Here is a 15920-nt window from a genome sequence, read left to right as displayed (position 1 = left end):
TTACCATCCCCCCCCCCATGTGTCGTACACTGTAGTGAGTGTTACCTCAGCCTCCTATCTGCATCATATTCCGCCCGCACTGATCTACCATCTCTCCCCCCCATGTGTCGTACACTGTAGTGAGCGTTACCTCAGCCTCCTATCTGCCAGTGTCTCCTGCATCATATTCCGCCCGCACTGATCTACCATCCCCCCCATGTGTCTTACACTGTAGTGAGTGTTACCTCAGCCTCCTATCTGCCATGGTCTCCTGCATCATATTCCGCCCGCACTGATCTACCATCCCCCCCATGTGTCGTACACTGTAGTGAGCGTTACCTCAGCCTCCTATCTGCCAGTGTCTCCTGCATCATATTCCGCCCGCACTGATCTACCATCCCCCCCATGTGTTGTACACTGTAGTGAGCGTTACCTCAGCCTCCTATCTGCCAGTGTCTCCTGCGTCATATTCCGCCCACACTGATCTACCATCTCCCCCATGTGCCGTACACTGTAGTGAGCGTTACCTCAGTCTCCTATCTACCAGTGTCTCCTGCATCATATTCCGCCCGCACTGATCTACCATCCCCCCCCATGTGTTGTACACTGTAGTGAGCGTTACCTCAGTCTCCTATCTACCAGTGTCTCCTGTGTCATATTCCGCCCGCACTGATCTACCATCTCCCCCCCCATGTGTCGTACACTGTAGTGAGCGTTACCTCAGCCTCCTATCTACCAGTGTCTCCTGTGTCATATTCCGCCCGCACTGATCTACCATCCCCCCCCATGTGTCGTACACTGTAGTGAGTGTTACCTCAGCCTCCTATCTGCCAGTGTCTCCTGCATCATATTCCGCCCGCACTGATCTACCATCCCCCCCATGTGTCTTACACTGTAGTGAGTGTTACCTCAGCCTCCTATCTGCCAGTGTCTCCTGCATCATATTCCGCCCGCACTGATCTACCATCCCCCCCATGTGTTGTACACTGTAGTGAGCGTTACCTCAGCCTCCTATCTGCCAGTGTCTCCTGCTTCATATTCCGCCCACACTGATCTACCATCTCCCCCATGTGCCGTACACTGTAGTGAGCGTTACCTCAGTCTCCTATCTACCAGTGTCTCCTGCATCATATTCCGCCCGCACTGATCTACCATCCCCCCCCCCCATGTGTTGTACACTGTAGTGAGCGTTACCTCAGTCTCCTATCTGCCAGTGTCTCCTGCATCATATTCCGCCCACACTGATCTACCATCTCCCCCATGTGCCGTACACTGTAGTGAGCGTTACCTCAGTCTCCTATCTACCAGTGTCTCCTGCATCATATTCCGCCCGCACTGATCTACCATCCCCCCTTCATGTGTTGTACACTGTAGTGAGCGTTACCTCAGTCTCCTATCTGCCAGTGTCTCCTGCATCATATTCCGCCCACACTGATCTACCATCTCCCCCATGTGCCGTACACTGTAGTGAGTGTTACCTCAGCCTCCTATCTGCCAGTGTCTCCTGTGTCATATTCCGCCCGCACTGATCTACCATCTCTCCCCCCCCATGTGCCGTACACTGTAGTGAGCGTTACCTCAGCCTCCTATCTGCCAATGTCTCCTGCGTCATATTCCGCCCGCACTGATCTACCATTCCCCCTCCCCATGCGTCGTACACTGTAGTGAGCGTTACCTCAGTCTCCTATCTGCCAGTGTCTCCTGCGTCATATTCCGCCTGCACTGATCTAGCATCCCCCCCCATGTGCCGTACACTGTAGTGAGCGTTACCTCAGTCTCCTATCTGCCAGTGTCTCCTGCGTCATATTCCTCCCGCACTGATCTACCATCTCTCCCCCCCCCCATGTGTCGTACACTGTAGTGAGCGTTACCTCAGCTTCCTATCTGCCAGTGTCTCCTGCGTCATATTCCGCCCGCACTGATCTACCATCTCTCCCCCCCCCATGTGTCGTACACTGTAGTGAGCGTTACCTCAGCCTCCTATCTGCCAGTGTCTCCTGCGTCATATTCCGCCCGCACTGATCTACCATCCCCCCCATGTGTCGTACACTGTAGTGAGCGTTACCTCAGGCTCCTATCTGCCAGTGTCTCCTGCATCATATTCCGCCCGCACTGATCTACCATCCCCCCTATGTGTCGTACACTGTAGTGAGTGTTACCTCAGCCTCCTATCTGCCAGTGTCTCCTGCATCATATTCCGCCCGCACTGATCTACCATCTCTCCCCCATGTGCCGTACACTGTAGCGAGCGTTACCTCAGCCTCCTATCTACCAGTGTCTCCTGTGTCATATTCCGCCCGCACTGATCTACCATCTCCCCCCCCATGTGTCGTACACTGTAGTGAGCGTTACCTCAGCCTCCTATCTACCAGTGTCTCCTGTGTCATATTCCGCCCGCACTGATCTACCATCCCCCCCCCATGTGTCGTACACTGTAGTGAGTGTTACCTCAGCCTCCTATCTACCAGTGTCTCCTGCATCATATTCTGCCCGCACTGATCTACCATCCCCCCCCCATGTGCCGTACACTGTAGCGAGCGTTACCTCAGCCTCCTATCTACCAGTGTCTCCTGTGTCATATTCCGCCCGCACTGATCTACCATCTCTCCCCCCCATGTGTCGTACACTGTAGTGAGTGTTACCTCAGCCTCCTATCTACCAGTGTCTCCTGTGTCATATTCCGCCCGCACTGATCTACCATCCCCCCCCCATGTGTCGTACACTGTAGTGAGTGTTACCTCAGCCTCCTATCTGCATCATATTCCGCCCGCACTGATCTACCATCTCTCCCCCCATGTGTCGTACACTGTAGTGAGCGTTACCTCAGCCTCCTATCTGCCAGTGTCTCCTGCATCATATTCCGCCCGCACTGATCTACCATCCCCCCCATGTGTCTTACACTGTAGTGAGTGTTACCTCAGCCTCCTATCTGCCAGTGTCTCCTGCATCATATTCCGCCCGCACTGATCTACCATCCCCCCCATGTGTCGTACACTGTAGTGAGCGTTACCTCAGCCTCCTATCTGCCAGTGTCTCCTGCATCATATTCCGCCCGCACTGATCTACCATCCCCCCCATGTGTTGTACACTGTAGTGAGCGTTACCTCAGCCTCCTATCTGCCAGTGTCTCCTGCGTCATATTCCGCCCACACTGATCTACCATCTCCCCCATGTGCCGTACACTGTAGTGAGCGTTACCTCAGTCTCCTATCTACCAGTGTCTCCTGCATCATATTCCGCCCGCACTGATCTACCATCCCCCCCCATGTGTTGTACACTGTAGTGAGCGTTACCTCAGTCTCCTATCTACCAGTGTCTCCTGTGTCATATTCCGCCCGCACTGATCTACCATCCCCCCCCCCATGTGTCGTACACTGTAGTGAGTGTTACCTCAGCCTCCTATCTGCCAGTGTCTCCTGCATCATATTCCGCCCGCACTGATCTACCATCCCCCCCATGTGTCTTACACTGTAGTGAGTGTTACCTCAGCCTCCTATCTGCCAGTGTCTCCTGCATCATATTCCGCCCGCACTGATCTACCATCCCCCCCATGTGTTGTACACTGTAGTGAGCGTTACCTCAGCCTCCTATCTGCCAGTGTCTCCTGCTTCATATTCCGCCCACACTGATCTACCATCTCCCCCATGTGCCGTACACTGTAGTGAGCGTTACCTCAGTCTCCTATCTACCAGTGTCTCCTGCATCATATTCCGCCCGCACTGATCTACCATCCCCCCCCCATTCGTTGTACACTGTAGTGAGCGTTACCTCAGTCTCCTATCTGCCAGTGTCTCCTGCATCATATTCCGCCCACACTGATCTACCATCTCCCCCATGTGCCGTACACTGTAGTGAGCGTTACCTCAGTCTCCTATCTACCAGTGTCTCCTGCATCATATTCCGCCCGCACTGATCTACCATCCCCCCCCATGTGTTGTACACTGTAGTGAGCGTTACCTCAGTCTCCTATCTGCCAGTGTCTCCTGCATCATATTCCGCCCACACTGATCTACCATCTCCCCCATGTGCCGTACACTGTAGTGAGCGTTACCTCAGTCTCCTATCTGCCAGTGTCTCCTGCGTCATATTCCGCCCGCACTGATCTACCATCTCTCCCCCCCCATGTGCCGTACACTGTAGTGAGCGTTACCTCAGCCTCCTATCTGCCAGTGTCTCCTGCATCATATTCCGCCCGCACTGATCTACCATCTCTCCCCCCCCCCATGTGCCGTACACTGTAGTGAGCGTTACCTCAGTCTCCTATCTGCCAGTGTCTCCTGCGTCATATTCCGCCCGCACTGATCTACCATCTCTCCCCCCCCCCATGTGCCGTACACTGTAATGAGCGTTACCTCAGTCTCCTATCTGCCAGTGTCTCCTTCATCATATTCCGCCCGCACTGATCTACCATCCCCCCCCATGTGCCGTACACTGTAGTGAGCGTTACCTCAGCCTCCTATCTACCAGTGTCTCCTGTGTCATATTCCGCCCGCACTGATCTACCATCTCTCCCCCCCCCCATGTGCCGTACACTGTAGTGAGCGTTACCTCAGCCTCCTATCTGCCAGTGTCTCCTGCATCATATTCCGCCCGCACTGATCTACCATCTCTCCCACCCATGTGTTGTACACTGTAGTGAGCGTTACCTCAGCCTCCTATCTACCAGTGTCTCCTGCATCATATTCCGCCCGCACTGATCTACCATCCCCCCCCCATGTGCCGTACACTGTAGTGAGCGTTACCTCAGCCTCCTATCTGCCAGTGTCTCCTGCATCATATTCCGCCCGCACTGATCTACCATCCCCCCCCCATGTGCCGTACACTGTAGAGAGTGTTACCTCAGCCTCCTATCTGCCAGTGTCTCCTACGTCATATTCCGCCCGCACTGATCTACCATCCCCCCCCCTCATGTGCCGTACACTGTAGTGAGTGTTACCTCAGCCTCCTATCTGCCAGTGTCTCCTGCGTCATATTCCGCCCGCACTGATCCACCATCTCCCCCCCCCCCCCCATGTGCCGTACACTGTAGTGAGTGTTACCTCAGCCTCCTATCTGTCAGTGTCTCCTGCGTCATATTCCGCCCGCACTGATCTACCATCCCCCCCCATGTGCCGTACACTGTAGCGAGCATTACCTCAGCCTCCTATCTACCAGTGTCTCCTGTGTCATATTCCGCCCGCACTGATCTACCATCTCTCCCCCCCATGTGTCGTACACTGTAGTGAGTGTTACCTCAGCCTCCTATCTGCCAGTGTCTCCTGCGTCATATTCCGCCCGCACTGATCTACCATCCCCCCCATGTGTCTTACACTGTAGTGAGTGTTACCTCAGCCTCCTATCTACCAGTGTCTCCTGTGTCATATTCCGCCCGCACTGATCTACCATCCCCCCCCCATGTGTCGTACACTGTAGTGAGTGTTACCTCAGCCTCCTATCTGCCAGTGTCTCCTGCATCATATTCCGCCCGCACTGATCTACCATCCCCCCCATGTGTCTTACACTGTAGTGAGTGTTACCTCAGCCTCCTATCTGCCAGTGTCTCCTGCATCATATTCCGCCCGCACTGATCTACCATCCCCCCCATGTGTCGTACACTGTAGTGAGCGTTACCTCAGCCTCCTATCTGCCAGTGTCTCCTGCTTCATATTCCGCCCGCACTGATCTACCATCTCTCCCCCATGTGCCGTACGCTGTAGTGAGTGTTACCTCAGCCTCCTATCTACCAGTGTCTCCTGTGTCATATTCCGCCCGCACTGATCTACCATCCCCCCCCCATGTGTCGTACACTGTAGTGAGTGTTACCTCAGCCTCCTATCTGCCAGTGTCTCCTGCATCATATTCCGCCCGCACTGATCTACCATCCCCCCCATGTGTCGTACACTGTAGTGAGTGTTACCTCAGCCTCCTATCTGCCAGTGTCTCCTGCTTCATATTCCGCCCGCACTGATCTACCATCTCCCCCCCCATGTGTCGTACACTGTAGTGAGCGTTACCTCAGCCTCCTATCTACCAGTGTCTCCTGTGTCATATTCCTCCTGCACTGATCTACCATCCCCCCCATGTGCCGTACACTGTATTGAGCGTTACCTCAGCCTCCTATCTACCAGTGTCTCCTGCATCATATTCCACCCGCACTGATCTACCATCCCCCCCATGTGTCTTACACTGTAGTGAGCGTCACCTCAGTCTCCTATCTGCCAGTGTCTCCTGCATCATATTCCGCCCGCACTGATCTACCATCCCCCCCATGTGTCGTACACTGTAGTGAGCGTTACCTCAGTCTCCTATCTGCCAGTGTCTCCTGCATCATATTCCGCCCGCACTGATCTACCATCTCTCCCCCCCCATGTGCCGTACACTGTAGTGAGCGTTACCTCAGCCTCCTATCTGCCAGTGTCTCCTGCATCACATTCCGCCCGCACTGATCTCCCCCCCCCCCCATGTGCCGTACACTGTAGTGAGCGTTACCTCAGCCTCCTATCTGCCAGTGTCTCCTGCACCATATTCCGCCCGCATTGATCTACCATCTCTCCCCCCCACATGTGCCGTACACTGTAGTGAGTGTTACCTCAGCCTCCTATCTGCCAGTGTCTCCTGCGTCATATTCCGTCCGCACTGATCCACCATCTCTCCCCCCCCCATGTGCCGTACACTGTAGTGAGCGTTACCTCAGCCTCCTATCTGCCAATGTCTCCTGCGTCATATTCCGCCCGCACTGATCTAGGATTCCCCCTCCCCATGCGTCGTACACTGTAGTGAGCGTTACCTCAGTCTCCTATCTGCCAGTGTCTCCTGCATCATATTCCGCCCGCACTGATCTACCATCTCTCCCCCCCCATGTGCCGTACACTGTAGTGAGCGTTACCTCAGCCTCCTATCTGCCAGTGTCTCCTGCATCACATTCCGCCCGCACTGATCTCCCCCCCCCCCCCCCATGTGCCGTACACTGTAGTGAGCGTTACCTCAGCCTCCTATCTGCCAGTGTCTCCTGCACCATATTCCGCCCGCATTGATCTACCATCTCTCCCCCCCACATGTGCCGTACACTGTAGTGAGTGTTACCTCAGCCTCCTATCTGCCAGTGTCTCCTGCGTCATATTCCGTCCGCACTGATCCACCATCTCTCCCCCCCCATGTGCCGTACACTGTAGTGAGCGTTACCTCAGCCTCCTATCTGCCAATGTCTCCTGCGTCATATTCCGCCCGCACTGATCTAGGATTCCCCCTCCCCATGCGTCGTACACTGTAGTGAGTGTTACCTCAGTCTCCTATCTGCCAGTGTCTCCTGCGTCATATTCCGCCCGCACTGATCTACCATCTCTCTCCCCCCCCCCCCCATGTGCCGTACACTGTAGTGAGCGTTACCTCAGTCTCCTATCTACCAGTGTATCCTGCGTCATATTCCGCCTGCACTGATCTAGCATCCCCCCCCATGTGCCGTACACTGTAGTGAGCGTTACCTCAGCCTCCTATCTGCCAGTGTCTCCTGCGTCATATACCTCCCGCACTGATCTACCATCCCCCCCCATGTGTCGTACACTGTAGTGAGCGTTACCTCAGCCTCCTATCTGCCAGTGTCTCCTGCGTCATATTCCGCCTGCACTGATCTACCATCCCCCCCATGTGTCGTACACTGTAGTGAGCGTTACCTCAGTCTCCTATCTGCCAGTGTCTCCTGCGTCATATTCCGCCCGCACTGATCTACCATCTCTCCCCCCCCATGTGCCGTACACTGTAGCGAGCTTTACCTCAGCCTCCTATCTACCAATGTCTCCTGCGTCATATTCCGCCCGCAATGATCTACCATTCCCCCCCATGTGCCGTACACTGTAGTGAGCGTTACCTCAGCCTCCTATCTGCCAGTGTCTCCTGCGTCACATTCCGCCCGCACTGATCTACCATCCCCCCCATGTGTCGTACACTGTAGTGAGCGTTACCTCAGCCTCCTATCTGCCAGTGTCTCCTGCGTCACATTCCGCCCGCACTGATCTACCATCCCCCCCCATGTGTCGTACACTGTAGTTAGCGTTACCTCAGTCTCCTATCTGCCAGTGTCTCCTGCGTCATATTCCGCCCGCACTGATCTACCATCTCCCCCCCCCCCCCCCATGTGCCGTACACTGTAGCGAGCTTTACCTCAGCCTCCTATCTGCCAGTGTCTCCTGCGTCACATTACGCCCGCACTGATCTACCATCCCCCCCCATGTGTCGTACACTGTAGTGAACGTTACCTCAGCCTCCTATCTGCCAGTGTCTCCTGCGTCACATTCCGCCCGCACTGATCTACCATCCCCCCCATGTGTCGTACACTGTAGTTAGCGTTACCTCAGTCTCCTATCTGCCAGTGTCTCCTGCGTCATATTCCGCCCGCACTGATCTACCATCTCTCCCCCATGTGCCGTACACTGTAGTGAGCGTTACCTCAGCCTCCTATCTGCCAGTGTCTCCTGCGTCATATTCCGCCCGCACTGATCTACCATCTCTCCCCCCCCCCCATGTGTCGTACACTATAGTGAGCGTTACCTCAGCCTCCTATCTGCCAGTGTCTCCTGCATCATATTCCGCCCACACTGATCTACCATCTCCCCCATGTGCCGTACACTGTAGTGAGCGTTACCTCAGTCTCCTATCTGCCAGTGTCTCCTGCATCATGTTCCGCCCGCACTGATCTAGCATCCCCCCCCCCATGTGCCGTACACTGTAGTGAGCGTTACCTCAGTCTCCTATCTGCCAGTGTCTCCTGCATCATGTTCCGCCCGCACTGATCTAGCATCCCCCCCCCCATGTGCCGTACACTGTAGTGAGCGTTACCTCAGTCTCCTATCTGCCAGTGTCTCCTGCATCATATTCCGCCCGCACTGATCTACCATCTCTCCCCCCCCATGTGCCGTACACTGTAGTGAGCGTTACCTCAGCCTCCTATCTGCCAGTGTCTCCTGCATCACATTCCGCCCGCACTGATCTCCCCCCCCCCCATGTGCCATACACTGTAGTGAGCGTTACCTCAGCCTCCTATCTGCCAGTGTCTCCTGCATCATATTCCGCCCGCACTGATCTACCATCCCCCCCATGTGTCGTACACTGTAGTGAGCGTTACCTCAGTCTCCTATCTACCAGTGTCTCCTGCGTCATATTCCGTCCGCACTGATCCACCATCTCCCCCCCCCCCCCCATGTGCCGTACACTGTAGTGAGCGTTACCTCAGCCTCCTATCTGCCAATGTCTCCTGCGTCATATTCCGCCCGCACTGATCTACCATTCCCCCTCCCCATGCTTCGTACACTGTAGTGAGCGTTACCTCAGTCTCCTATCTGCCAGTGTCTCCTGCGTCATATTCCGCCCGCACTGATCTACCATCTCTCCCCCCCCCCCCATGTGCCGTACACTGTAGTGAGCGTTACCTCAGTCTCCTATCTACCAGTGTATCCTGCGTCATATTCCGCCTGCACTGATCTTGCATCCCCCCCATGTGCCGTACACTGTAGTGAGCGTTACCTCAGCCTCCTATCTGCCAGTGTCTCCTGCGTCATATACCTCCCGCACTGATCTACCATCCCCCCCCATGTGTCGTACACTGTAGTGAGCGTTACCTCAGCCTCCTATCTGCCAGTGTCTCCTGCGTCATATTCCGCTTGCACTGATCTACCATCCCCCCCATGTGTCGTACACTGTAGTGAGCGTTACCTCAGTCTCCTATCTGCCAGTGTCTCCTGCGTCATATTCCGCCCGCACTGATCTACCATCTCTCCCCCCCCCCATGTGCCGTACACTGTAGCGAGCTTTACCTCAGCCTCCTATCTACCAATGTCTCCTGCGTCATATTCCGCCCGCAATGATCTACCATTCCCCCCCATGTGCCGTACACTGTATTGAGCGTTACCTCAGCCTCCTATCTGCCAGTGTTTCCTGTGTCCTATTCCGCCCGCACTGATCTACCATCCCCCCCCATGTGTCGTACACTGTAGTTAGCGTTACCTCAGTCTCCTATCTGCCAGTGTCTCCTGCGTCATATTCCGCCCGCACTGATCTACCATCTCCCCCCCATGTGCCGTACACTGTAGCGAGCTTTACCTCAGCCTCCTATCTGCCAGTGTCTCCTGCGTCATATTCCGCCCGCACTGTTCTACCATCCCCCCCCATGTGTCGTACGCTGTAGTGAGCGTTACCTCAGCCTCCTATCTACCAGTGTCTCCTGCGTCATATTCCGCCCGCAATGATCTACCATTCCCCCCCCATGTGCCGTACACTGTAGCGAGCTTTACCTCAGCCTCCTATCTACCAGTGTCTCCTGCGTCATATTCCGCCCGCAATGATCTACCATCTCTCCCCCCCATGTGCCGTACACTGTAGTGAGCGTTACCTCAGCCTCCTATCTGCCAGTGTCTCCTGCGTCATATTCCGCCCGCACTGATCTACCATCTCTCCCCCCCCCATGTGCCGTACACTGTAGTGAGCGTTACCTCAGTCTCCTATCTGCCAGTGTCTCCTGCATCATATTCCGCCCGCACTGATCTACCATCCCCCCCCATGTGCCGTACACTGTAGTGAGCGTTACCTCAGCCTCCTATCTACCAGTGTATCCTGCGTCATATTCCGCCCGCACTGATCTACCATCTCCCCCCATGTGCCGTACACTGTAGTGAGCGTTACCTCAGCCTCCTATCTACCAGTGTCTCCTGCGTCATATTCCGCCCGCAATGATCTACCATTCCCCCCCCATGTGCCGTACACTGTAGCGAGCTTTACCTCAGCCTCCTATCTACCAGTGTCTCCTGCGTCATATTCCGCCCGCAATGATCTACCATCTCTCCCCCCCATGTGCCGTACACTGTAGTGAGCGTTACCTCAGCCTCCTATCTGCCAGTATCTCCTGCATCATATTCCGACCGCACTGATCTACCATCCCCCCCCCATGTGCCGTACACTGTAGTGAGCGTTACCTCAGTCTCCTATCTACCAGTGTCTCCTGCGTCATATTCCGCCCGCACTGATCTACCATCCCCCCCATGTGCCGGACACTGTAGTGAGCGTTACCTCAGTCTCCTATCTACCAGTGTCTCCTGCGTCATATTCCGCCCGCACTGATCTACCATCCCCCCCATGTGTCGTACACTGTAGTGAGCGTTACCTCAGCCTCCTATCTGCCAGTATCTCCTGCGTCATATTCCGCCCACACTGATCTACCATCTCTCGCACTAGTATGCCCGGCTGGTGGAGATCGTAGGACTGCATGACCTCGGCGTTGGCATCACACTAGGAGCCCATCAGTCCATTGGATTTAAAGGAATCTTGCTGTACGGCACCGAGGCACAGAAGAAGAAATATTTACCTCGGCTGGCATCAGGTACACTATGAGGCATGAGGCACAGTCAGGGAAGCTGTATAATGACTGAGGTGCGAGGCACGACCAGGGTAGAAATAAAATAGATGAGGTGAGAGGCATGGCCAGGGTAGCAGTATTATGGATGAGGTGCGAGGCACAGCCAGGGTAGCAGTATAATGGATGAGGTGAGAGGCACGGCCAGGGTACCAGTATAATGGATGAGGTGGGAGGCACAGCCAGTGTAGCAGTATAATGGGTGTCGTGTGAGGCACAGCCAGTGTAGCAGTATAATGGATGAGGTGTGAGGCACAGCCAGTGTAGCAGAATAATGGATGAGATGTGAGGTACGCCCAGTGTAGCAGTATAATGGACAAGGTACGCCCAGGGTAGCAGTATAATGGATGAGGTGCGAGGCACAGCCAATATAGCAGCATACTGGGTGTCGTGCGAGGCACAGCCAGTGTAGCAGTATTATGGATGAGGTGTGAGGTACATCCAGGGTAGCAGTATAATGGATGAGGTGCGAGGCACAGTCAGTGTAGCAGTATAATGGATGAGGTGCGAGGTACGCCCAGTGTAGCAGTATAATGGATGAGGTGCGAGGTACGCCCAGTGTAGCAGTATAATGGATGAGGTGCGAGGTATGCCCAGTGTAGCAGTATAATGGATGAGGTGCGAGGTACGCCCAGTGTAGCAGTATAATGGACGAGGTGCGAGGTACGCCCAGTGTAGCAGTATAATGGACGAGGTGCGAGGTACGCCCAGTGTAGCAGTATAATGGATGAGGTGCGAGGTACGCCCAGTGTAGCAGTATAATGGATGAGGTGCGAGGTACGCCCAGTGTAGCAGTATAATGGATGAGGTGCGAGGTACGCCCAGTGTAGCAGTATAATGGAGGAGGTGCGAGGTACGCCCAGTGTAGCAGTATAATGGATGAGGTGCGAGGTACGCCCAGTGTAGCAGTATAATGGACGAGGTGCGAGGTACGCCCAGTGTAGCAGTATAATGGACGAGGTGCGAGGTACGCCCAGTGTAGCAGTATAATGGAGGATGTGCGAGGTACGCCCAGTGTAGCAGTATAATGGATGAGGTGCGAGGTACGCCCAGTGTAGCAGTATAATGGATGAGGTGCGAGGTACGCCCAGTGTAGCAGTATAATGGATGAGGTGTGAGGTACGCCCAGTGTAGCAGTATAATGGACGAGGTGCGAGGTACGCCCAGTGTAGCAGTATAATGGATGAGGTGCGAGGTACGCCCAGTGTAGCAGTATAATGGACGAGGTGCGAGGTACGCCCAGTGTAGCAGTATAATGGATGAGGTGCGAGGTACGCCCAGTGTAGCAGTATAATGGATGAGGTGCGAGGTACGCCCAGTGTAGCAGTATAATGGATGAGGTGCGAGGTACGCCCAGTGTAGCAGTATCATGGACGAGGTGCGAGGTACGCCCAGTGTAGCAGTATAATGGATGAGGTGCGAGGTACGCCCAGTGTAGCAGTATAATGGATGAGGTGCGAGGTACGCCCAGTGTAGCAGTATAATGGATGAGGTGCGAGGTACGCCCAGTGTAGCAGTATAATGGACGAGGTGCGTGGTACGCCCAGTGTAGCAATATAATGGATGAGGTGCGAGGTACGCCCAGTATAGCAGTATAATGGACGAGGTGCGAGGTACGCCCAGTGTAGCAGTATAATGGACGAGGTGCGAGGTACGCCCAGTGTAGCAGTATAATGGAGGATGTATTTGTGTTTCTCACCCACTATCCAGGTGAAACGATCGCAGCGTTCTGTCTGACGGAACCCTCCAGTGGATCAGATGCAGCCTCCATAAGGTGTACAGCACAGAGAAGCCCCTGTGGGCAGTATTATAGTCTCAGTGGGGGCAAGCTGTGGATCAGGTGAGCACTGGCCATACGCCCTAACTCAGGTGGGATGTCCTATGTGATCCACATTGGTATAAGATATGCAGGCGGGGTGGTAATATTCAGGCAGAGGAAGGTGGTGTGCAGGCAGGAAGGGGGAGGCGGTGTATGTAGGCAGGCAGGAAGGGGGAGGCGGTGTATGTAGGCAGGCAGGGGGTGGTGGGGTGCAGGCAGGGGATGGTATGTAGGCAGGAAGGGGGAGGCGGTGTATGTAGGCAGGCAGTCAGGGAGGTGCAGGCATGGAGGTGGTATCCATCCATGCAGGAAGGGGGAGGCGGTGTACAGTCAGGGGATGGTATGTAGGCAGGCAGGGGGAGGTAGGGTGCAGGCAGTCAGGGAGGTGGTATCCATCCATGCAGGCAGGGGGGAGCGGTGTGCATGCAGCGGGTGGTATGTAGGCAGGAAGGGGGAGGCAGTGTACAGTCAGGGGATGGTATGAAGGCAGGAAGGGGGAGGCGGTGTACAGTCAGGGGATGGTATGTAGGCAGGCAGGGGGAGGCGGTGTACAGTCAGGGGATGGCATGTAGGCAGGCAGGGGGAGGTAGGGTGCAGGCAGTCAGGGAGGTGGTATCCATCCATGCAGGCAGGGGGGAGCGGTGTGCATGCAGCGGGTGGTATGTAGGCAGGAAGGGGGAGGCGGTGTACAGTCAGGGGATGGTATGAAGACAGGAAGGGGGAGGCGGTGTACAGTCAGGGGATGGTATGTAGGCAGGCAGGGGGAGGCGGTGTACAGTCAGGGGATGGCATGTAGGCAGGCAGGGGGAGGTGGGGTAGAGGCAGTCAGGGAGGTGGTATCCATCCATGCAGGCAGGGGGGAGCGGTGTGCATGCAGGGGGTGGTATGTAGGCAGGAAGGGGGAGGCGGTGTACAGTCAGGGGATGGTATGTAGGCAGTGGGAGGTGGGGTGCATGCAGGGGGTCGGTGTGCAGGTAGAGGGAGGTGGTGTGCAGGCAGGGGGCAGTGGTATCCATACAGGGGGCCATGTGCAGGCAGAGGGAGGAGGTATTCTGCTGGACGGCGCTCCCCGCGTCTGCCCTGCTGGACGGCGCTCCCCGCGTCTGCGCTGCTGGACAGCGTTCCCTGTGTCTGCACTCCTGGACGGTGCTCCCCGCGTCTGCGCTGCTGGACAGCGTTCCCTGTGTCTGCACTCCTGGACGGTGCTCCCCGCGTCTGCGCTGCTGGACAGCGTTCCCTGTGTCTGCGCTCCTGGACGGCGCTCCCCGCGTCTGCGCTGCTGGACAGCGTTCCCTGTGTCTGCGCTCCTGGACGGCGCTCCCCGCGTCTGCCCTGCTGGACGGCGCTCCCCGCGTCTGCGCTGCTGGTCAGCGTTCCCTGTGTCTGCACTCCTGGACTGCGCTCCCCGCGTCTGCGCTGCTGGACAGCGTTCCCTGTGTCTGCACTCCTGGGCGGCGCTCCCCGCGTCTGCGCTGCTGGACAGCGTTCCCTGTGTCTGCGCTGCTGGACAGCGTTCCCTGTGTCTGCGCTCCTGGACGGCGCACCCCGCGTCTGCCCTGCTGGACGGCGCTCCTTGCGTCTGTGCTGCTGGACAGCGTTCCCTGTGTCTGCACTCCTGGACGGTGCTCCCCGCGTCTGTGCTGCTGGTCAGCGTTCCCTGTGTCTACACTCCTGGACTGCGCTCCCCGCGTCTGCGCTGCTGGACAGCGTTCCCTGTGTCTGCACTCCTGGACGGCGCTCCCCGCGTCTGCGCTGTTGGTCAGCGTTCCCTGTGTCTGCACTCCTGGACTGCGCTCCCCGCGTCTACCCTGCTGGACGGCGCTCCCCGCGTCTGCGCTGCTGGACAGCGTTCCCTGTGTCTGCACTCCTGGGCGGCGCTCCCCGCGTCTGCGCTGCTGGACAGCGTTCCCTGTGTCTGCGCTGCTGGACAGCGTTCCCTGTGTCTGCGCTCCTGGACGGCGCTCCCCACGTCTGCGCTGCTGGACAGCGTTCCCTGTGTCTGCGCTCCTGGACGGCGCACCCCGCGTCTGCGCTGCTGGACGGCGCTCCCCGCGTCTGCCCTGCTGGACAGCGTTCCCTGTGTCTGCGCTCCTGGACGGCGCACCCCGCGTCTGCCCTGCTGGACGGCGCTCCCCGCGTCTGCCCTGCTGGACAGCGTTCCCTGTGTCTGCACTCCTGGACGGCGCACCCCGCGTCTGCCCTGCTGGACGGTGCTCCCCGCGTCTGCGCTGCTGGTCAGCGTTCCCTGTGTCTGCACTCCTGGACGGCGCACCCCGCGTCTGCCCTGCTGGACGGTGCTCCCCGCGTCTGCGCTGCTGGTCAGCGTTCCCTGTGTCTGCACTCCTGGACTGCGCTCCCCGCGTCTGCGCTGCTGGACAGCGTTCCCTGTGTCTGCACTCCTGGACGGCGCACCCCGCGTCTGCCCTGCTGGACAGCGTTCCCTGTGTCTGCGCTCCTGGACGGCGCTCCCTGTGTCTGCGCTCCTGGACGGCGCTCCCTGCGTCTGCGCAGGTGAGATACGAGCTGTATAATCCTGTTTTTCTCTCCCAGTAACGGAGGAATCGCAGACTTATTTACTGTCTTTGCAAAGACCCAAGTTCCAGACCCCACCAGTGGGGAGATGAGAGAGAAGATTACAGCGTTTATTGTGGAGAGAGGAGAAGGGGTGACAAAGTGAGTGATCCGTTATACTGACTTATATCTGCCCCCCCCTGTGCTGTAACTGCCCTTCCTCCTCCCACTCCC

General features: G+C 56.7%; 1 protein-coding gene across 1 annotated transcript in view; it reads left to right on the top strand.

Annotated features, from left to right (window-relative positions):
- Nucleotides 1-11178: 11178 nt before the first annotated feature.
- Nucleotides 11179-15920, top strand: part of ACADVL (acyl-CoA dehydrogenase very long chain) — a gene marked incomplete at its 5' end in the record, with an annotated part of 67575 nt that continues 62833 nt past the window's right edge. The window contains 3 exons of the mRNA XM_083167988.1: nt 11179-11323; nt 13067-13196; nt 15726-15848. Coding sequence (XP_083024114.1) covers nt 11179-11323; nt 13067-13196; nt 15726-15848 — 398 coding nt within the window. The remainder of the gene's footprint in view (nt 11324-13066; nt 13197-15725; nt 15849-15920) is intronic.

This window comes from Crinia signifera, unplaced genomic scaffold (genome assembly GCF_055691185.1).
Source record: "Crinia signifera unplaced genomic scaffold, ASM5569118v1 HAP2_SCAFFOLD_151, whole genome shotgun sequence".
NCBI lineage: Eukaryota > Metazoa > Chordata > Amphibia > Anura > Myobatrachidae > Crinia > Crinia signifera.
The sequence above is the reverse complement of the archived record's forward strand: the minus strand, read 5'-3'. Positions and strand labels throughout refer to the sequence as shown.